General features: G+C 50.2%; 1 protein-coding gene across 1 annotated transcript; it reads right to left on the bottom strand.

Annotated features, from left to right (window-relative positions):
- Positions 1-3,573: 3,573 nt before the first annotated feature.
- galnt10 (UDP-N-acetyl-alpha-D-galactosamine:polypeptide N-acetylgalactosaminyltransferase 10 (GalNAc-T10)) lies at positions 3,574-17,403 on the bottom strand (the record flags this gene model as incomplete). Its single annotated transcript, XM_067231972.1, is given in 5 exon segments — positions 3,574-3,634; positions 3,636-3,741; positions 5,163-5,301; positions 5,915-6,008; positions 17,213-17,403. Coding segments are annotated over 5 exon segments (559 nt in total), but the record flags the coding sequence as incomplete, so codon positions are not given.
- Between the last annotated feature and the right edge of the window lie 5,650 nt (positions 17,404-23,053).

Here is a 23,053-nt window from a genome sequence, read left to right on the forward strand (position 1 = left end):
ACCGCTCTACAATCCTCTCCTCGCCTCGCTCCGTCTCCCTTTCCTCTCTTCCCTCCTCATCTCCCTCATCTCCTCTCCCCTCCTCCACTCTCCGGAAAATGAACATCATAAAAACAGCGTCTAATTCCCTCTCTCCATTAATGATGATTAAAGGCAGGGGGGTGGGGTTGGGGAGACAAGTGAGGGGATGGAGGTTCAGCCGATCAGACCACAGTCACGTCTCTGGAGAGAGGGAGGGAGGGAGACGGAGGGAGGGAGGGAGACGGAGGGAGGGAGGAGGGAGGGAGACGGAGGGAGGGAGGGAGGGAGGGAGGGAGGAGGGGAAGGAGGGAGACGGAGGGAGGGAGGGAGGAGGGGAGGGAGGGAGACGGAGGGAGGGAGACGGAGGGAGGGAGGGAGGAGGGAGGGAGACGGAGGGAGGGAAGGGAGGGAGGGGAGGGAGGGAGACGGAGGGAGGGAGGAGGGGAGGGAGGGAGGGGAGGGAGGGAGGGAGGGGAGGGAGGGAGGGACAGCGGTTTCCATGACGGATGAGGACACGGGCAGGGCGGCAGGGTTGCCAGAGCGGACGTCTCCATGGAAACAACCCCCCCATATGGCGAAGCGTTGTCTAGAACGGGCCTGAGGCAGCCTCCTCCCACTGAGAGGACGACCACAACACCAGCACCACGCCCCCCCTCGGGGTCACTGGGGAGGCTGGGGGGCCAGGCAAGAGTGTGTGTGCGTGCGTGCGTGTCAACCAGGTGTTTCCGAGGTGTATCAGGTAATCGGAGTTGACATCTCAGGTCTCTATATGAACAACAACAGGCTGAGAAAACGAGAGAGCGACGAAAGAGAGGACAAATAGAAAAGCGGAAGAAAAGAAATCAACTTCGATGACAAAGCGCTGAGATTGGTGCGGGTGATAAACTGAGGGAGGGATGGGGGAGGGAGGGAGGGAGGGAGGAGGGAGGGAGGGGGGGAGGGAGGAGAGGAAAAGGGAGGGAGGGGGGGTGGTAATGCATCACACCCGTCCATTCAATTGATCCCGTAAGGGCCAGAGTGTGAGCACGTTATTGGACGATCAATCCACCAATGACAGGCTTCATCAAGGCGCCCGGGTTGGCGCAGCGCGGCGGTTGCCGCGGAGACAAATGGCACTGTCACACGCTGCCACAGACTGTGATGGAGGCACCTAGCTGGGCTGTTGTTTAACACACACCTAATACCAACACACACCTAATACAATACAATCCTCTCAGAGAGAGAGAGAGAGAGAGGGAGAGAGAGAGAGAGAGAGTATTGAGAGAGAGAAACAAAGTGTGTGAGAGAAAGAGTGTGTGAGAGTGTGTGAGAAAGAGTGTGTGAGAGAGGGAGAGAGAGGGAGAGAAAGAGGAGAAAGAGAGAGAGGCAGACTGACTTGGACCGAAGCTCACAACAGCCAGACAACCCCAGAAACTTCACTTCCTAAAAATCCACTTCCTAAAATGCCATGTCACCCTCCCATCACTTCCTCATTCTGAAAGGCCCTTCAGAACCTTTCCGATGACTTCCTGTATGGCCTGAGACAGGGAGCCCAACTTCCTGTTGTTCTCTGACCAACCCAGAGCAAACCCTGGCAGACAGACTGACTGTCTGACTGGATAAACTGGCGAGCTGACTGTCTGGCTGACTGGCTAGATAACTGGTTGCCTGGATGGGCTGCCTAGATGGCCGGCTGACTATCTGGCGGTCTGTCAAACGTACAAATTAATGAACTATCTGCCTGGCTGGCTGTGCAGCTGGCTGGCTTACATGGAATTGAATCCAAGCGCAGGGTCCTTTAATGCGGTTGCTTTCTGAACCTTTTTCACCGAAAAACAACAACAAAGAAACTGACCACAGAACAAACCTGGCAACCCAGGGGGAGAGGGGGAGGGAAAGAGAGACAGACACAGAAATAAATGAGAGTGCACGAGAGAGCCCTCTTTCTCCTTCTCTCCCTCTCGAGATAACAAAAGAGAAAAAGTCGAGTGACTGATGCAGAGTATTAATCATGTCTGCTCTGCGTCCATGTTTACGGAACATTCCGGACCCCCCCCCAAAAAAAAAAAAAAAGTGAAAAAAATAGTGAATAAAAAGCGTCATGAAAAAAAGAAATGAAAGAAAAAATGAAAAAAAAAAAAAAAAAAACGGGGTGGATAAAAAAAAACAACTAAAAACTAGTCTGAATCCTTTATTCATGAACCCCTGGCTTCTGCAGACCACACCTCCTAAACCCACGATATCATGAGTCACTAAGTCTAAGAAGGAGACAGAACCGCACTGGACGCCCCGTCAGTTAAAAGAAGAACTCGACGTGTAACAAATCCTTTTCTCCAAAGCAACGTACGGGGGAGGGGGGGGGGGGGGGGGGGGGTAACTGTGCTGACTGGAATATCATTAATCACAGGATATTAGCATTAGCAGACCTAGCTGCTTGGAGGCAGGGGGATTGAATATGAACAGAGATGGAACATGCCTCCTCTGTCAGTACTGCAGCAGTGTGTGTGTGCGGCAGTGTGTGTGCATGTGTGTGTGTGTGCGGCAGTGTGTGTGCATGTGTGTGTGTGTGTGTGCATGTGTGTGTGTGTGCGGCAGTGTGTGTGCATGTGTGTGTGTGTGCGGCAGTGTGTTTGTGTGTGTGTGTGTGTGCGGCAGTGTGTGTGCATGTGTGTGTGTGTGCGGCAGTGTGTGTGCATGTGTGTGTGTGTGCATGTGTGTGAGTGTGCGGCAGTGTGTGTGCATGTGTGTGTCGTGTGCATGTGTGTGTGTGTGCATGTGTGTGAGTGTGCGGAGCAGTGTGTGTGCATGTGTGTGTGTGTGCATGTGTGTGTGTGTGCATGTGTGTGAGTGTGCGGCAGTGTGTGTGCATGTGTGTGTGTGTGCGGCAGTGTGTGTGCATGTGTGTGTGTGTGCGGCAGTGTGTTTGTGTGTGTGTGCGCATAAATATTTGTGCGCGTGTTTGACTCAGCCTGTGTGCATACATAAGTGTGTGTGTATGTGTGGACGTGTGAGTGTGCATGTCTGAGTGTGTGTGTACGTGTGTACGTGTGAGTGTGCATGCCTGAGTGTGTGTGTTTACATGAGGCTTGAATGTGTACACACTCATGTGTACACTCTGTAAATGGGCGTATGTGAAGCCCTCTGGGACATGGCTTGTAAAAAGGGCTATACAAATACATTTTGATTTGATTTGAGTGTGTATATATACGGTATGTGTGTGTGTATAAATGTGTGTGTATATGTGCGTGTGGTGTGTCTGTTGAGGAGGTCTTTGCACAGTGATAATCCTACCCTTTAAAAGTTTGACAGGAAAGGACCTATGGCTCCACTGTTCTTTAGTACTGAAGCACACACACACGCACACACACCAAGATGAAGATGTCCCACTTTACTGCAACAAAGATTAGATTAATATTCCTAAACTCTAGCCATGGTGAATTATTTAATATTCCGGGGCGAAAATCTGAGCGAGGAAATTACACATCACACAGGATATCGAAAACCAGGAGACTCAACACCCCCCCTCACCTCCCCACCCACCGCCCCCACCCCCCCCCGCGTGTGTGTGTGTACCTTTATCGCTGAAGTCGTCCACCAGGATGACCTCGGCGATGAGCTCGGGGGGGGAACGGTTTGAGCACGCTGTGCACGGTCCTCAGCAGAGACGACCAGCCCTCGTTGTGGAACGGGATGATGATGCTGGTGTTGGGGAGCTGCTCCGAGTACAGCTTCTGTTTGCAGCTACGTACACACACACACACACACACACACAGGACGCACACACACACACAGGACGCACACACACCAAATGATTGTTGAGAGCGAACATAGCAACAGGTTTATAGAGACTGCAAACACACACACACACAGGTGGAAGTGTTTAGCCTGAGACAGTAGAAGTACTAGTATGTGTTGCCGGATTATTCCGCCCCATGCTTCCAGGCCTGCTAATTAGCACGGCGCTCAAAGCTGGTCACGTCAGCTGGTTTCACTACGCTGGTGGAACACACACCTCATGTTTACTATCTCAACCTGAGCGTTCACTCCAACAACAGACACAAGCAGAACACATGACTGATCTGCTCCCGGCTGATAGGACAGGGATCACTTCCCGCTCTCTGACTGGTCGGTCGTTACCCAATCCTGCGTGTATGCGTGTGTGTGTGCGCGCGCGTGTGTGCTGATTAGACATGCAAACCTGAGGGATTTTGGCCAAAGAGCTGTCACTCCTTGAGACCTGGCCTGACGACCATCACTTGGTATTCCTGGACACACACTCACGTGCGCGCGCACACACACACGTGCACAGACACACACACACACACACACTGTTATCAGGCCCCCACACGTGCAGAGTGTGGTTCCGGATAGGACTGGTACCGGATGAGTCTAGTACTGGATGAGTCAGGGACTGATCCAGACTGGGTCTGGATGACTCCTCACAGAAGGAGGTAATGCTAGGTCACTTAGGACCTGGGGGGACATACAGGCTGGGCAGAAGCAGAGCTCCACGAATCTCGTTTAGAACCGAGAAAGGGGAAGGGGGGGTCTGGAAGAGAGAGACAATGAAAGAAGGAGAAAGAGAGAGGGAGAGGGACAGAGATGGGGACAGAAAGAGAGAGAGAGAGAGTCAGACAGCGAGAGAGTGAGAGAGAGGGAGAGAGACAGAGAGAGAGAGAGAGAGAGAGAGAGAGACCCAGCATTCAGTGTTCTTCTTACCACCTCCCCCAGGAGCCCTGTCGCCGCGACAATGGGGCCAAATTGAAAGTGTCAAGATCTGATATCAGTCCGGCCCCTCGCCATGACAACCTGCCTGTCAGCAGGCGGTGCCGGGCCCCAGGGCCAAACGGGGCCAGTGATTGGCTGTGTGGTCGCAGGTGTTCCCGTGTGGTTGGCTGTGTAGTCGCAGGTGTTCCCGTGTGATTGGGCCAAGTGACGAGGAGCCGACGTGTTTGCGACAGGTGTCAGAGACAAGACCCTGCCCTCTGCTCTCCTCCATCAAGGAGAGGGAGAGAGAGACAGAGACAACAGAGAGAGAGAGAGACAGAGAGAGAGAGACAGAGAGAGAGAGCGAGAGACATAGAGAGAGAGACATAGAGAGAGAGACATAGAGAGACCTGTGGGGCTCTGACCAGACCAGACCCACAGACTCTCACACTCACTTGGGGTGGCGTATATCTGCCAGGGACCTGTTGAGGGAGATCCTGTCACTGACGTAGATGTTGAAGCCGTTCTCTCTATACGCATGGTCCACGCGGTCAGCGTCTGTCAGAGGGAACGCCTTGCCCTGCTCCCCGTTCCCTACACACACACACACACACACAGGTCTGTGTCAACACATCCATATACCCAAACATGAGTGCACACACTCACACACACACAAATATACACAGGCAGAGTCCCAACCATGGCTTTAATAGGCAATTTTCTGGTTTATAATCTCTCTCATACAGTTTAGAAAAAATATATATTATGTCCCCATAAACATGAACCGCCTTGGGCTGAGAGAATGCTGTTCTGCAGCGCCCGTGTTTGTCTGGCTAATTATATCCAGAACTTCATTCTGAGAATCGATTCTTTCTGCTACTAGGAAAGACACGCCGCCCTCTATTTTTACTGAAGGAAAAATGGGTTCAATCAAAGCAAAGTTTAGTCCTATAATCAGTCCTGTTCCAAAATAAAATCATACAATTTATATATATTTTCTTTTTCCTAAAACAAAATCTTTTTATGATTTCCCTGCAGTGTTGCTACACAAATTACTAGAGCATGGTTTGCATCTAATGAGGGTTATTTCAAACTTAATTCATTTTCGTTGCACATTTCTCGTCTCTTGTTGCATGGTCATGCTCTGGAACCTCAGGATGTGAGGGGAGGAAGTGGGTGGGTGGGACTTCCTGTGGGCTGGGCCTACCAGAGCGAGCTGCGTCTCTTTTGATTGCTTCGTAGTCGTGCCAATCTTTCCTCCGCACTCCATCTCGATCCACCGGGGCCAACCTGTTTACTCCCTGAAGCACACACACACACATAATAATGTCTTAATGTTCTAATTAGAATGCTGAACAGATGAACCTTTCCCCTGGGTTAGTCTGGGACTTCTGAGGAACTCCCTGTGTGCATGTATGTATGAGTGTGTGTGTGTGTGTGTGTGAGATTTAGAATCTCTCAGACTGAATGACGGGAGCTGGGATGCTAACAGCCGCAGACATTCACAGTATAACACCTTCACCACATGCTCCACACAGTGTGGGGGAAGCTCACCACACACACACGCTGTACACACACACACACGCTGTACACACACACACACGCTGTACACACACACACACACTGTATACACACACACACACACACACTGTACACACACACACGCACACTGTACACACACGCTGTACACACACCACACACACTGTACACACACACTGTACACACACACACACACACGCTGTACACACACACACACACACATACTGTACACACACACACACACACACTGTATACACACACACACACACACACTGTACACACACACACGCACACTGTACACACACGCTGTACACACACACACACACTGTACACACACACTGTACACACACACACACACACGCTGTACACACACACACACACACATACTGTACACACACACATACTGTGCACAACACACACAGACATGCGCACACACACGAGTAAGTACATTCATACACACACATATTTCCTCCCCTGAGCACAAAGGCAGGGAGGACACGGAGTGTGTGGCTGAGGTAACACGATGAGAACATACATCAGGAATGAAAAGATTCCAACACAATAGACAAATAATTAGCTCAATGGAAGATGCAATTAGAGTCAACATTGTTCCTGCAAATGGCACATCTAATTGCACAGAATTCTATGAATAATTAATCTAGGCGTTAACTGATATGACAGAGAGATAGAAAGAGGGAGAGAAAGAGAAGAGAGAGAGGGAGAACGTGAGAAAGGAGGATAGGGAGAGAGAAAGATAGAAAGAGGGAGAGAGAGAGTGGAGAGAGAGAGAGAGAGAGAGAGAGAAAGAGAGAGAGAGAGAGAGAGAGAGAGAGAGAGAGAGAGAGAGAGAGAGAGAGAGAAAGAGAGAGAGACTGAGAGAAGTGGCAAAAACGGAGACAGACAAGCTGAAGATACCAGAAGAATCTCTTTCAGGAAAGTAGAATATTGTAGTAGAGGGCAAAAACAGTGTGTGGACGTGTGTGTGTTTGAGGGGGCAGGTGCAGAGTCAATCACCTTGCGGTATGACAAGGTGCACGCACACACACACACACACACACACACACACACACAGAGACACACACACACACACACACACACACACACACACACACAGAGACACACACAACATATTGTAAACTTAATGGAGGCCATGTATCAAACTACTGATGCATCAACCCACATAGGGCTGAGTTGACCCTAGCAACGATAAACACACTGGCTAGAGGTTAGCACACAACAGCAAGGTCTTCTGTGACTGAACACACACACACACACACACACAGATAAGTACACAGAGAGGAGGAGGAGGGAGGGAGAGAGAGGAGAGAAAGGGGGAGAGAGAGGGAGAGAGAGGGGAAGAGAGAGAGGGAGAGAGGGGGAGGGAGAGAGAGGGAGAGAGAGGGAAAGAGAGGGAGAGAGAAAGGGGGGGAGAGGAAAAGAGAGAGAGGCAGAGAGGGAAGAGAGAGAGGGAGAGAGGGGGGAGAGAGAGAGGGGGGAGAGAGAGGGGAGAGAGGGGGGGGAGAGAGTGTGGAGGTGGATAAGGGGAAGTGACAGAGAGAGGCGGGGGAGAGAGAAGGAGCGGGAGGGGGACATACAGAGATGAGAGGAGGAGAGATACTTGACAGAGAAAGAACAGATTTTTCAGCCGTCTGACAGAATGCTCCAGATCTCTCATCTCACACTGAACTCTGAAACTGCCGTTCTAGTACTTTTCCAAACGAGCTGTCACAAAAGAAATCAGATTCAGCGCCTATAAACCGCAATACCATCTCATCAGATGTGTGTGTGTACGAACAGGCCGTGCTGTGGAGAGATAATGATGTCTGACAGAATCTTACACTACTAACTACCTAGGTACTGGAGAGAGGATGTGTGTGTGTGCGTGTGTGTGTGTATCCCATTACCAGACTGACCCCTCTGCCTTCTCCCATTATCGGACCACTTCGCTTAACGGAACCTCTGAACCCACAACACACACACACAACTGTTCACACACACACTGTTACACTCACACACACACCACACACACACACACTGTACACACACACACAGTTACACACACACACTGTTACACACACACACTCCACCTTCAGGGGGATGACAGGCCCGAGTCGTCGCTTTTCCTCACATCTCGTCAGTCTCCGTTCCGCCCAATCAGCATTCAGCGCACACCACAAACAGACTAATAGCTGGCTGTCGCTTCGCACGCGCTCAGAAGCGCCCCGGTGGGCTGCTGTCAACTCATTCGCCGAGAGCCCGCTATGTGTTTTAAGTGAGGCACGGCCAATCAGAGACAAACAGGTCTGAAAGCAGACGCGAGAGCTATTTCACCTGGAAGAGTGTTCCCTAATCAACCTTAATGTACCCTGCTAATGGATTCCCATTTGACGGCTACGAGTAGCTAATTGTGTGCTTGTGTAATGTGTGTGGCGACGTGGGTCTGAGTGTGTGTGTGTGCATGTGTGTGTGTGCGTGTGTATACATATATATATATATATGTGTGTGTGTGTGTGTGTGCCCACGCACTGTGATGAGAGAACAGACTAGAAGGGGAGGTATGTAATTTGCAACAAGCAACAAATAACATTTGAGGACCGGAGGCTAAAACAACACAGAGATGAACAGGCAGTCTCTCTCTCTCTCTCTCTCCCTCTCCCTCTCCCTCTCCCCCCCCCCCTCTCTCTCTCTCTCTCTCTCTCTCTCGTTGTCTCTCTCTCGATGTCAAAAGTCCGTGTGAGTGTGCGTGTGCAAGTGTGCGAGTGTGTAAATGTATGGATTAGCAGATGAAGCCGTGCCTGAGTGCTGGCAATCTAACCTCAACCCGCCCTAATCTCCCACGCACCCAGATTACAGCTCTGTGGTCCCTTCCAGGTCACACAGAACACACCCAATCACTCACACAGTGTTCGCTGGTTTCGGTTGGCCTAGTTGTGGCGGGTCCTTGATCAGATGCTGTGCTGCTTGGAGGTAGAGGCCTGACCGAGGCTGTCTGTATGTCCACCCTGCACACAACCCTGGGCTAGCAGTCTCAACTCATTTGCTTTACATTTACATTTATATGATTTGGTCATTTAGCAGACGCTCTTATCCAGAGAGACTTACAGTAAGTACAGGGACATTCCCCCCGAGGCAAGTAGGGTGAAGTGCCTTGCCCAATGACACAACGTAATTTGGCAGGGCCGGGAATTGAACTGGAAACCTTCAGATTACTAGCCCGATTCCCTCACCGCTCAGCCATCTGACCCCACCCTAAATGTGTGTGTGTGTTAGACTGTGTGCGCGCATGAGTGTGTGTGTTTGTGAGTGTGTGTGTGTATTAGTAAGAGTGTTAGTGTTATTGTGCATATGTTAGTGAGTGAGAGAGAAACAGAGAAAGAGAGATGTTTGCCATTTGCTTTGGCAGTAGTTATATACATCTTAACAGGCCAATAAAACACAGTGGACCTAACAGTGGACGCTGGAAGTTGAGCACAAATAATCATCTCTTCCCGGAATCACAAGCCGGCTGTCTTACATCAGCAACACAGCACGGAAGGTTACGTGTGTGTGCGTGTGCGTGAAAGACACACTGTCACACACACAGCCTTGCTCCAAGTGCTTCTCTCTGTGTCGATCAAGACACAAGAGTGGAACTTTCAGCGGTCCACCTTTCCTGTGTGTGTGTGAGAGAGAGGCAGACAGACATTGAGAGAGAGAGAGAGAGAGAGAGAGAGAGAGAGTAAGAGAGAGAGAGAGAGAGAGAGTAAGAGAGAGAGAGAGAGAGAGAGAGAGAGGAGGGAGGTATGGACCAGGATGAGATGTTGTCCCAGAGAGGGATCTGGGAGGAGGTTCTGGGGTCGTCTTCTTTCGGAAAAGAGGGAGGGGCTAATACATGGAGGGGGGGGGGGCAGAAGCTGGACCTCCTCTCTCTCTCGCTCTCTCTAGGAAGACAAGCCGCAGAGTGCCTTGGGTCAATACTGCCGTTACCATAGCACCTACTGGAAAGAGAGACCAGGTCTGATGAGCACTCTCTCTCCCTCTCTCTCTCCCTCCCTGGTCTATAGGATCAGTGCATCTGAAGTTTCTCCAGAGATGTAATTACGCGTCTGTCGGCCTGTCGGTCCCAGACAGATCAATCTAGAGGGGCACAGGGATCCACTCCTCTCAGCATGCCCATCAACACAGCAACACCACACACACACACCTCCAGCCTCTGCTAAGATTTGCTTCTCTCTCCCTGAAGTGCACCGCTGTCTCTCTCTCCGTCTCTCCCTCCGTCTCTCCCTCCGTCTCTACCTCCGTCCCTCCCTCCGTCTCTCTCTCCTTCTCTCTCTCCTTCTCTCCCTCCGTCTCTCCCTCCGTCCCTCCCTCCGTCCCTCCCTCCGTCTCTCTCTCTCCGTCTCTCCCTCCGTCTCTCCCTCCGTCTCTCCCTCCGTCCGTCTCTCCCTCCGTCTCTCCCTCCATCTCTCCCTCCGTCCCTCCCTCCCTCCGTCCCTCCCTCCGTCTCTCTCTCCTTCTCTCCCTCCATCTCTCCCTCCATCTCTCCCTCCGTCCCTCCCTCCGTCTCTCTCTTCTCTCCCTCCATCTCTCCCTCCATCTCTCCCTCCATCTCTCCCTCCATCTCTCCCTCCATCTGCAGTCTTTGTTGAACGGCTTGTTTGTCTGTTGTAAGCAGATGTTTGATTAAAAATCAAGATTTTTAGCGATTCAGCAAGACAAAGAAGAAGAAGAAGAAAGGATGAACATTCTGGTTCCTTAAATCTGTTGCTGGAAATGACACTTTCAACAACAGCGAGTTAAGCTGTTCAGGTTTTGAAGCGGGGGAAACTGTTTTTTACAGAAACGCAATGCTAAACTCTCTGCTCAATGAACAAAACAATTAAGAGAGATGGTGAAGTTTGCACACACCCCTCCCACACACACACACACTTGTAGACAGTCGTCTACAGTACAGTATGTCACAGCTCTCTCAGTACATCCACAGTGGCTATTACCTGGCAACCAGCCAATCCGCCCCATCTCCTGTCGCCCTCAGGGTCTTAGAGCCCCTCCCCCCCCCCCTGCAAACACACAGTCCACCTCCTGCAGCTTGACTCTGACCAGCTGACCTGGGAGCTGTGAGGGGGGACAGAGAGATCCTCAGGGACTGGGGAGGCAGTGTGTGTCTTCATGTGGGAGTCAGGTGGCTGAGCGGTGAGGGAATAGGGCTAGTTATCCGAAGGTTGCCAATTCGATTCCCCGGTCAAGCCAACTGACGTTTGTGTCCTTGGGCAAGACACTTCACCCTACTTGCCTCGGGTGAATGTCCCTGTACTTACTGTAAGTCGCTCTGGATAAGAGCGTCTGCTAAATGACTAAATGTAAATGTGTTGTTATAGACTCCTCCCTCCCCTCTCCCTCCCTCCCCCTCTCTCTATCCCATCCCCCCCCCTCCCTCCCTCCCTCCCTCCCTCCCTCCCTCCCTCCCTCCCTCCCTCCCTCCCCTCCCTCCCTCTCCTCCCCTCCCTCCCTCCCTCCCTCCCTCCCTCTCGTCCAGGGGGTAAGGGACCTCCAGCCTGGCTGTGGACATGCACAGTGGGGACAGATGTTCTCTGCGTAACACCAGGGAAGGAGCATCTCTCTGGGCTTAATGCCCTTCACAATCCTCCCCATCCTCCATCCACACGGATACCAGGATGTCTACTGCAACCAGACAGACAGACAGACAGACAGGCAGGCAAACAGGCGGGCAGACAGGAAGACAGACAGACAGGCAGGCAGGCAGGTGGCAGGTTAGTTAATCACCATCACTGGTCAATCCCATACAGTCAATGATGAGTCACCGTGATGACTAAAGAGGAGCAAAGCAGGCTGGGATACATCCACTAGACCTCCATCTATCACATCTCTCTCTCTGTGTCTCTCTCTCTCTGTGTGTCTCTCTCTCGTGTCTCTCTCTCTGTCTCTCTCTCTCTGTGTCTCTCTCTCTCTGTGTCTCTCTCTCTCTGTGTCTCTCTCTCTCTGTGTCTCTCTCTCTCTATCTTGAAAAGGGCCCTGGGTAATCAAATCAAATTTATTTTTATAGCCCTTTTTACATGCAAGCATGTCACAGAGGGCTTCACATATGCCCATAGAACTGCCCCTCAACCAACCTAAACCCTCAAGGAAGACAAGGAAAAACTCCCCAAAAACTCTCAGGAGAAAAAAAATGGAAGAAACCTTGGGAGGAGCAATTCAGAGAGGGATCCCCTCCTCCAGAGACGGTTGGTGAGAGAGAGAGAGGAGCAGAACACAGACAGGTAGGGCAACTTTTGTCTAAACTCGTTATTTCACTCCATGTTCCATCCCATGATACCTGCTTGCCTTCTCATGCTCATCCCCATCCTTCTCTCTCTCTCTCCTTCTCTTCCCTATCCCTTCACCCTCTCTCTCTCTCTCTCTCTCTCTCTCTCTCTCTCTCTCTCCTCTCTCTCTCTCTCTCTCTCCCTCTCTTCTCCTTCTCTCCCCCATCCCTCCCTCCGAAACTCTTGTATCCTCTCCCTGTCCCTTCCTCCCTCTCTCTCTCCTCCGTCCCTATTCCTCCCTCCCTCTCTCTCTCCTCCGTCCCTCTCTCCTTCTCCGCCCCATCCCTTCATCCCAGAGGCACCGGGTAAGGACCAGACAGTGAGTCCCCAGTCTGGGGTCTGATGGGCGGTTAGTCCCCCCTCTGCAGCCTCCACTGGAGGAGAGGGAAAAGGAGGGGAGGAGGAGAGAGGGAGGAGGGGAGAGAGAGGGAGAGAGAGAGAGAGAGAGAGAGAGAGAGAGAGAGAGAGAGAGAGAGAGAGATGAATGTGGGTTCCAACCCCGTCTACAGCGGCACCGAGGACCATGTCTGGAGATGTGAAAACTCTTAACGGACGAACGCGTGTAATGACAGTTGGGAGAGTCGAGCGGGTCTGCTGCTATCAGCTAGCAGAGCCACGGAGCTAGTAGCTTACAGAGAGCGAGAGACACTGGGAAAGAGCAAGTGAAAGCGGGAGAGAACAAGGGAGAGAGCATTAAAATAAGAGGGAGAGAACGACAGTTAAAGAGGGAGAGACAGAGGGAGAGAGAGACAGACACACAGAGAGAGAGAGAGAGAGAGAGAGAGAGAGAGAGAGAGAGAGAGAGAGAGACGAGAGAGAGAGAGACAGAGGGAACAGAAGCCTTGCTCTGCTGAAGCGCGAAATGTAGCAATTCTGACAAAGACAGCGTCTCAATCTTCAAACAGCTGTTCAGAAGTGTGGCCCAGTCTGGGGTTGAAATCCCTCGTCAGAAGCGCTCCGCTCCACGCGCCTCCCTCTCCTGTGATCTCCAAAATATGTGAGAACCGTCTCGCCGACACACACAAAACCATCTTCCTCTGCTCTTTATTCCTTGTGGGTTTTTTTTCAGTCCTGCCTGACTCTTACGACGATTCCAGTGGGATTAGGCTGTCTATGGGGAGGGGTTGTGTGTGTGTGTGTGGGGGGGGGGGGGGGGGGGGGGGGGTGAGGGGGGGGGGCACTGCTTGGCTGTCTCCCCATCTCTGCTGCTGTAAGGCCAGGGAGATGTCTTAAGTATATAGAAAACCAATCAAGCTCTCTCTCTCTCCGTTTCTGTCTCACACTCTCTCTTTCTGTCTCTCACACACTCTCTCTCTCTCTCTCTCTCTCTCTCACACACACAAACTTAACAACTGACAGCGATCAGATAAGGTTGTGTTTTTAATCAGTGAGTCTGAACATGGCTGTGTTAGTCTGAAATGCCAGTTCTCTCTCTCTCTCTCTCTCTCTACCTCTCTCTCTCTCTCGTCTGCCAGGAAAGGCGTGACTCAGAGGAGCCGAACAAGACCCTCAAACTTCAAAGATACCAACAGACACGGCTGAGGAAACACCACTTCAGTCGCCCACCATCCCGCCTGCATCCAGAGAACCCCCAGCCCAGCCCTCCCACCCTCCCACACTCCCACCTTCACACCCTGATACCCTAGGGGGTCAGATGGCTGTGCGGTTAGGGAATCGGGCTATTAATCAGAAGGGTTGCCGGTTCGATTCCGGCCGTGCAAAATTATGTTGTGTCCTTGGGCAAGACACTTCACCCTACTTGCCTCGGGGGGAATGTCCCTGTACTTACTGTAAGTCGCTCTGGATAAGAGCGTCTGCTAAATGTCAATGTAATGTACCCTCCCATCATCCTAAACTCCCACCTTCACACCCTCCAAACCTACCGCCCCTCCAACTCTTCACCTCAACACCCCAATCTCTTCTGCTCACCCCTCCACCCTTCAAGTCTTAATGAGTCTCCTGACAGGCAGATCTGGACATTATAACTGGGCAGAGAGGTAAAAATAGCGGCCTTGTTAAAGCCTTAAATAAAATAAAATACCACCACATAGCATCTAACACCGGGCGCTGGTGTCACACTAATGAAGAATGTGTTTACGTAGGAATCCCCTTCTCTGCCGCCGCAGAACAGAAAGTAATCTCGGGGTCAGAATGCTCTGCAAGTCAAATGAACGCAAATGTGCTTTTTCTTTACCAGGGGGGTTCTAAATATGGGATGAATTTACAGTAGATCATCCATCGCTCACAGGAACGGGCGACAGTTCCAACACGTAGTTTACTAGGACAGCGAATAGGAGGAGGAGAGGCAGGGGAGCAGGATGAGAGGGAGGGAGGAGGAGGAAGAGGAGGAGGAAGAAGAGTTAGAGGAGGAGGGGAGCAAGTCTGCACGGACTTCCTCCCTGAGTGGAATGCAGAGCGGGCTTCTGCACGCGCTCAGTCTTCACCAGAGCCAATCGGCGTTGAACGTTGGCCTTGTCTGGCGAAACGACAGGAGGAAACGCTTCACAACAAAGTGTGAACCTCTGAACAAACCCCTCTTTCATCCCTCCATCGCAGACACTCCCCAGGTGTTCCCCTCCCTCCAATCCGGCGATAATGTGGGGCGTGTGAGACTTTAATGAGTGACTCCGTTCTCCTTAAACGTCTGACTTTCTCCCTCCAATCTTTCTAATCTCTGGAGCTTAATGGTTAAAAACAAAACCCTTCATTTCCACGTCGCTAAACGTCCCTCCGTGTCCCTGTTTCAAACCTTGTATGTTTATGTATATAGGGAGTCAGGTGGCTGAGCGGTTAGGGAATCGGGCACGTAATCCGAAGGTTGCCAGTTCGATTCCCGGCCATGCCAACTGACGCTGTGTCCTTGGGCAAGACACTTCACCCTACTTGCCTCGGGGGAATGTCCCTGTTACTTACTGTAAGTTGCTCTGGATAAGAGTGTCTGCTAAATGACTAAATGTAAATGTTTAAAAAAATATACAAAATACATAGATATATATAGGCCCTATATATTGGTATTCTTCTCAGACAGTTTCCAAGCAGGTAAATCCAATCAGAATGCGCTGGGTTTCCTCCGAAGCGATTCCAATCCCAACCACCTAATGCACGTGTACATGCTGGAGATTACCGGGGCCCTCAAATATCGTTCACGCGGCTCAACATCAGCAGCATGTTCCTCTCCCGTCACCCCCCCCCCCCCCCCCTACCCCCTGGAGACCACACGGGAGCGGATTTGATTCGGAAAACAGAAGCTGAAAGTCCTTATTCAACCTTAACGGTGAGATTTCACGAGATGACGGACGAATATCTCTTCAGGTGAGGCAGCGATGTTTGTACCAGGCTGTGCACAGTAGCTGCGGGGGGTTGACCTGGGGTCACTGTTCGCCTGTCGGCCAACGCGTTCGCAAATCGACACAATACACAGGAGGCCTGTCTAATTGGGTGCCTATTATTAGGCTGTTAATTATGGAAAGCAGACTCTGTTTAAGTGTCGTTTTAATTGCTGTGGTCTCAAATTGACTGTTTATGGCTGACTGCACATAACGTAATAGAGGATGTGTTGATATGGAATATCACCGAGTGTTTTAATCGCCTTTGTGATATGCTATCAGACACAGCTATCAGCTATGTAGTCCAACGGTCTCTAGTGGCTGATAGACTTGACCTGATTATATGAGTGTGCAAGAATGAAACATTAGTCAAGGGCCATTGCACCTAGTCACCTGTATTGTAAACTAAAGTGTACGAATTCAAATTATGTTGGATTGAAGAAATGGTTGGTGACATACTTGTGAGTCCGAGTTCATTTTCCCCTTAGGGACACAAATATTACCAAACCTGACCAGAGGTATTAACGTGATCGACTCAGCACTCTTGATAACATGGGCGAGTGTGTGTTTACAGAACGTTAATTAACAATCAATATAACGTCCGCAGGAATTCTGTGTCAATAATATCACGACTTCCGCGTAGAGTAAGGGACGCCGCAACAGTTACACCCCCCCCCCCTTCAACATCGTGTTCATTAATAGAGCCGAATAAAGCTGGGAGCTGACACAAATCTCTTTGCTAGCAGTCTAAGCGACACGCAAACAGCTAGACTACCTCGCAGCCGGCGATACAAAATCCCTTTATATGTTCATCCAAAAATCGCTCTAGTTGTCAACAACGATTTACCAACTAAATGTAGCCTATATTGCCAACTTCCAGATGTCAAGTCAGTGTTATAACGCTGCCTGCAGTAGTTCCGTAGAGTTTGCTACGTGGCCCAGTATATCCACACCGGCGTAGCTATTATAACCTCCCACATTCTGCAACAGTCACGTCGTCGTTATGTCCATTTTGCTAAGTGAGAGCATAGACTGCGCTTGACGATGAAGTTAGCGAGCTAGACACCTCGCTAGATACTGCTGCCGAGCAATAAAATGACAGCGCGCTAACATAACTAGAGACTAGCCATCTGGAAAGTCATATGGCGAATACACTTGCTAACAGTGACAGAAGAACGGTCAACCACATAACACAGTCTGTTTCTTTTAAACGAGACACCCAGCAAAACACATACGTTTTGGACTGCTCACAATAGGCTAGCGGTGCTTGGTAAGGCACAAATGTGTATGTAAAAGACCAACGAAAGCCAGAAAGACCGTGCAGAGTCGATTTTTTACCTTTATTTGAGGGATGACACCCGGTCCATCTACTATCTCTGGCGAGTTCTCAAACACCCGATCCCGGTACAAAGACCACAAACCTACGTTGGGCAGGAACAGAAGAGCAACGATAAGCAGCCCCGCAAACTGCAACAGTCTCTTTTCTTTCCGCCTCATCTCTTCAGAGGATATCAGAGAAATTATGTGTCTAAAGCGAGATCCACGTTCCAGATGAGCCAACTTTCAGTCTGAGACGAACAGGCGATGTTGGAGCTGCGGGCAACTCCGCTAGGGGGAGCGAACCACTGTCCTGGGTTAGGGGAGTTTTTGACAGGGTGGTTGCATTTTTAGTCTTGTAGTAATACATATTCAACAAAAGCGTAATATTGAATCGTAGAATTATTTAAATTACAAAAATTTAATGTTTTAAAGAGAAAAGCATCTTGTGCAGTTGAATTTTTACACGAACAAAGGCGTTTACAGTTATACTAATACCCCCTTGAGGCCGGTAAAGTGGAACTGTTCATAAAGTTGCTACATTCTTGAATTCCTGTGAACAGGTTGTTAGGAATGAAGGAGACTGTTTTACGGTACGATTTGTGGTTATGAAAATGTAAAACTAAACAAAATCAAAGACAGCACAATGGGAAGATTGGGTTTTTCTGTTTCATAAATGTACCGTCTACTCGTTAAATCATCTCCATTGTCGTTGATTAAAGACGCGAAGCTAGCATTTTTACTGTCGTCTTGGGTGTAATAGACCTTGTCGCCACTCAATTATGTCATAGGACTACTTAAAATGGCCACAAGGCGACGCTAACCTAAGGAAGAGAGACAGTCGAATCTAGTCCAATATTGTATCTCAACAGCTAGGACTATTACTCCATTAAATTCGCTCTCTCTCTCTTCTGTCTCTCCCCCCATCCCATTCCATTATTTTCTATTCATTCTAGTCTATTCCAAGCCCCACCTGTGTACTTTCACCACGCCAACCACACCCCGACGATTTTGCTAAAATGCTAAGCCGTGGAGAGATGGCGCATTTTACACCCGACTGAAAGTACTTCCAGTCCATGCAGCTCTCCGGTTCTGCCCGCGCCCAACTACAGGAAAATTCACCCGCGTAATATTTCAAGCGTATCCACTCAGCAGCCTGTCTGCAGCCGTGGCAGAGGCGATGGCCAGACCTTGTAATGAAGGCCTCCATTTAGCTTCAGACTGAAAGGCAGGCGGCCGTGGAAGAGTGGAACCTACTTTGTAAGCAACAGGCATCGATACAAAGAACACATCTGCTGGTGCGCCTTGTGTGCTGGTGTGTGTTTGTGTCAGTGTGTTATTGTCTATGGATGTTTTTATGTGTGTGTTTACTCAGATGTTGTGTGTGTGTGTGTGTGTGTTTGTTTATGTGTGTGCAATCAGCAAGGCTTCTGAGTGTCTCTTCGAGTGGGTTAGTTCTCCTCTATGGAGAGTCTTCTCCAATCTCATTTCAGGGTCGTCCACCCTGGTCGCAGGGATGAGAGGAATGATGTTTCCCCTCAGCTCCACCTCTTTAATTGATGTTCCCTTTCAACGAGATTTCATATGTGGTTGACAAGTTCTCTCTCTCCCCTGATGCACAGGCCAAAATTATGCCTACCGAGCATTATCGAAAAAACACAACACGTTCATATCGATATTGCATCAAATGCAGTGTGCGGCAGTTCAAGAGGCCTGCATTAGTGTGTCCCTGTTACTTCCCTGATAAGTCCCCCTTGAACTGCATAGTCCCCAGTCACTCCGGGGAGTCAGGTGGCTGAGCGGTTAGGGAATCGTGCTAGTAATCAGAAGGTTGCCGGTTCGATTCCAGGCCGTGCGATTGACGTTGTGTCCTTGGGCAAGGCACTTCACCCTACTTGCCTCGGGGGAATGTCCCTGTACTTACTGTAAGTCGCTCTGGATAAGAGCGTCTGCTAAATGACTAAATGTAAAATGTAATGTAAATGTATGTTGCTAAACAACTCTCAGAGGGGCTCATTAGCTTACACAACATGTTTATAAGGGACAAAACCTTATATGAATTCACTGGAAAAATCTTACTGTTCATGACCTTGCTCTGTGGGATTATGTAGATATCAAAGACTTAATGACATTACTGTCAGCCTACCTTTAATAACCTTACTCTGTGGGATTATGTAAACACCAAAGAAGTGGGCAAAGCATCTCCGAAAAACACAGAGTTGGCTGTGTGTGTAGCTGTGTGTGTGTTTGTTGTGTGTGTGTTTGTTGTGTGTAGCTGTGTGTGTGTACACGGGGTCCCCCAGATCGTGCCAGCTTGCCTGTGTTGTTTGTTTTTAAGTCAACGTCGCTTCAGTTCACCATGACTGTGTTTCAGGTTGGAATGAGTCGGCAATAAACACAGACTGGCTGTTTACCTGACCACAGGCCTCTGCTCTGTCCATTGAGATGAGACGAGCTTCACTAATTGCTTATCAGAGCGGGGGGGGGGGGGGGGGGGGGGGAGTTGTGTGTGTGTGTGTGTAGGGCAGGGGACACGGCCTCTAAGAAGCAGCACTGGTAATGGGTTTTAGCACGGCAGACCCAGTCAATAGAACACCACTTGGGGATAATGATGCGGACGTTTCCTTCTTCCCTTTGATGCCTGGGCAAATCAGGTTGATTTCCCCGGCCTGGCTCCAACCCTACAGAGACCCAGGCACAGGACGGGAGGTACGAGGAGGAGAAAAAGGGGTTGGAGGATAAAGATGGCTGTGTCAATGTAACGTAAATCCCCTCCCCCCCCTCCTTCCTCCTCATCTTCGGGGCATTCAAGAGTTCATCCATAATTCATGTATTAAGACGGGGCACAGATTGAATTGTCACAACTCGTTCAACCAGCTCTGACGGCCGGGGTGAACCGAATGTGCTGCGTCCATTCCAACAGGGAAACGAGAGATAGAGAGAGATGAGGATATATATATTATATATATATATACAGAGAAAAACTGTGAGAGAAAAGAGAGAGAGAGAAAGACAGTGAGAGAGAGATAAAGAAAGAGAGAGAGAGAAAGAAAGAGATAAAGACAGTGAGTGGAGAGAGAGAGAGAGATAAAGACAGTGAGTGAGTGAGAGAGAGAGAGAGAGAGAGAGAGAGAGAGAGAGAGAGAGAGAGAGAGAGAGAGAGGAGAGAGAGAGAGAGAGAGAGAGAGGGGGTGGGGGTAAAAGGGAATGAAAACCAGCTAACATGCACCGGGCTTAAGAGGCGACTCTGGGGACCTGCAGAGTGAATGATCTTGACTTAACTCCTGCTCACCTTCAGTTTGTCTCACTGTAGAGGCAGTCCACCCCACAGCCCTGTGAAGACGCTCCCACACACACACAAACCAGTTCTACGACTCTTCTTAAGGTCAGTGGATATACATGTGGGTTAGTGTTTTTATTCATGGCACAATGGTATGAAGGAGTCGGCTGCAGGTGTTGTGTTGGTGAGTGAGTGTGATGTCAAGCAGTGATACGCCCCCCTCTCCCTCATCTTCCAGATCGATGTTTATCCATTCCAGTCTGTGTTCACACAGTCTCTAGTATGGAATAAAGAACTTGGCTCCTAATCGACCACTAAAGCTCTGCTGAATACTGGAACTCATTTCCCATCTCCCCCCTCTCCTCGCCTCCTCCTTCCATCTCATCAACCTCCTCAACCTCCTCTCCTCTCTTCTCCCCCTCTCCTCTCCTCTCCTCCCCTCTCCTCTCCTCACCTCTCCTTCCATCCCCTTCTCCCCCCTCCATCCCTCCCATCTCCACCCTCTATTACACATTCCCTTCCCTCTCTCCCCTTCCCTCCCCTCCCCAACCACCCTCCATTAACGAAGGTCAATAGATGTAATGGCCCCCCACCCCCCACCCCCCCCCCCCCCACCCCCAAACACAGTCCAGTGTGCCATCTGTCGGATAGAAACCGTAATCTGGAGGTTATTGATGCACGACAAAGGCCACACTCGAACGCAGGATTACCTAGCAACATCTGGACCATATGGCATGCATGGGGCTCCGTCCACCCTGGGTGGGGGGGTGGGGGGGGTGGGGGGGTGGGGGGGGTGGGGGGGTGGGGGATGGGGGGGTGGGGGATGACGGGTGTGGAGAGGAGAAGAGGAGGGAGACGGGGAGCAGGTCAGTAAATGTGATTAAACAGGTAATTGAAATTTATGGCGACATCTGGACAAGCTTTACGCACAGCTGGAACGATGTCGACGGCGCCTGACCGAGCTGGAGGCTCTCCCCCGGCCTCCACTCTGGCTCCAGGCACTCCGTAAGTGTAACCATAGAGAGCGTCGCCATGGAGAAAAAAAAAGCCACTTCGGCATGAAAAATAATATTACATGTCGTCATCGACAGAGTGCGAATTATACAATGACAATCGGGGGGTCAGCTTCTTCTCCAGGGCGTAAAGTGATATTACGATTACAGGTAAGAATGATATATGAATGTATCAACCCCCCCGACCTGTTGTTTTTACCTCTTTTGGGGGGGTCCAAGTCTTAATTAGGGGGGTCAAACCCACCAAATCCCCCCGTAATTCGAACCTTGGTCATCGGCCCAAATGTTATGCAGGTTTGCAGACGAGCACAAGCATCGCTGTCTGCAGTAATGGCTTAACGCGCCGAAGTTAAACCCAGTCCAAAGTAACAAAGCCCAGAGTTGGGCGTTTACGTCGCGATCGATCAAAAGGAAATCGAATATTTTGCAGCCTTCCTGTTTTCTTCATCGAGGAGTTGTGGATAGTCGGCGCAGGCCTGGAGTGAGTCGGAACATGTTCAGCCTCTCTAGCAGCAGAGCAAGCACTCAGCAGGAATATCGATGGCCATTGTTTTGTTTTTATGTAAAAATCAATATGTGTTGTCATGTTTCTGTTTGAGTGATGAGGCCCTGGGGAGGTGGGGCTGGTGGTGGAGGGTTTACAGTAACTGTGTTATGATGACTCACAGCCTCTTTAATGCAGAACAACACCCTCTCCTCCCCTCTCCTCCTCACTTCACCCCTCCTCTCCCCTCCTCTCCTCTCCCCTCCTCTCCTCTCCTCCTCACTTCACCTCTCCTCTCCCCTCCTCTCCTCTCCCCTCCCCTCCCCTCCTCTCCTCACCTCTCCTCTCCTCACCTCTCTGAATTTAAAACAAATGGTACAAAACAATTATTTAAGAGAAGATACAAGATACACTCCTGGAGAAAAATATCTCAATTCAAAAAGAGTAACCGTTGACCGTTTCTCTTGGCTTGCTAGCTTGCTTACCTCCTTCGAACTCAGTATGCAGTGCTGTCACTTTCCAGATGCCAAGTTAAGACCTGTTACACCTCAAGGACTTTGGGGACTTGCTCTGCGCAGAGCCAGGTGACGATGAGATGAGCGACTGACAGGCTCTTATCTCCCCCTCGCCCAGGTCGTCATGGTGATCGATGGACCTCTATCCCTGCCAGGGTCGACCCTTTATGACTTACCCACCACTTGCTGCTCTCTCTCTCTCTCTCTTTCCTCTCTCTCTCTCTCTCTCTCTCTCTCTCTCTCTCTCTCTCCTCTCTCTCTCTCTCTCTCTCTCTCTCTCTGACTCGCCCTCTCTCTCTCGCCCTCTGTCTCTGTTTCTCAGTTTTCCTCTCCTCCCCTCTCCTCTCCCCCGCCCGCGACTCGCTTCCTCCAGTACCTCCATTTACCTTTTTCATTCATCCCTTTTCATCCCAAACCCTCAAGGCAACCATATTCTTTTTATTATATTATGATAATTGCACCGTGGACATTTCATTTCATACCTACAGTTTGGGATAAAATAGCTAAGCCACGTTGATTCCATTCATCAGTGTTATAAAGAGTCCATCTTGGTAACCCGGGATCGAGGTA

Source organism: Osmerus mordax, unplaced genomic scaffold, assembly GCF_038355195.1.
Source record: "Osmerus mordax isolate fOsmMor3 unplaced genomic scaffold, fOsmMor3.pri Scaffold_111, whole genome shotgun sequence".
Classification (NCBI taxonomy): Eukaryota; Metazoa; Chordata; class Actinopteri; order Osmeriformes; family Osmeridae; genus Osmerus; species Osmerus mordax.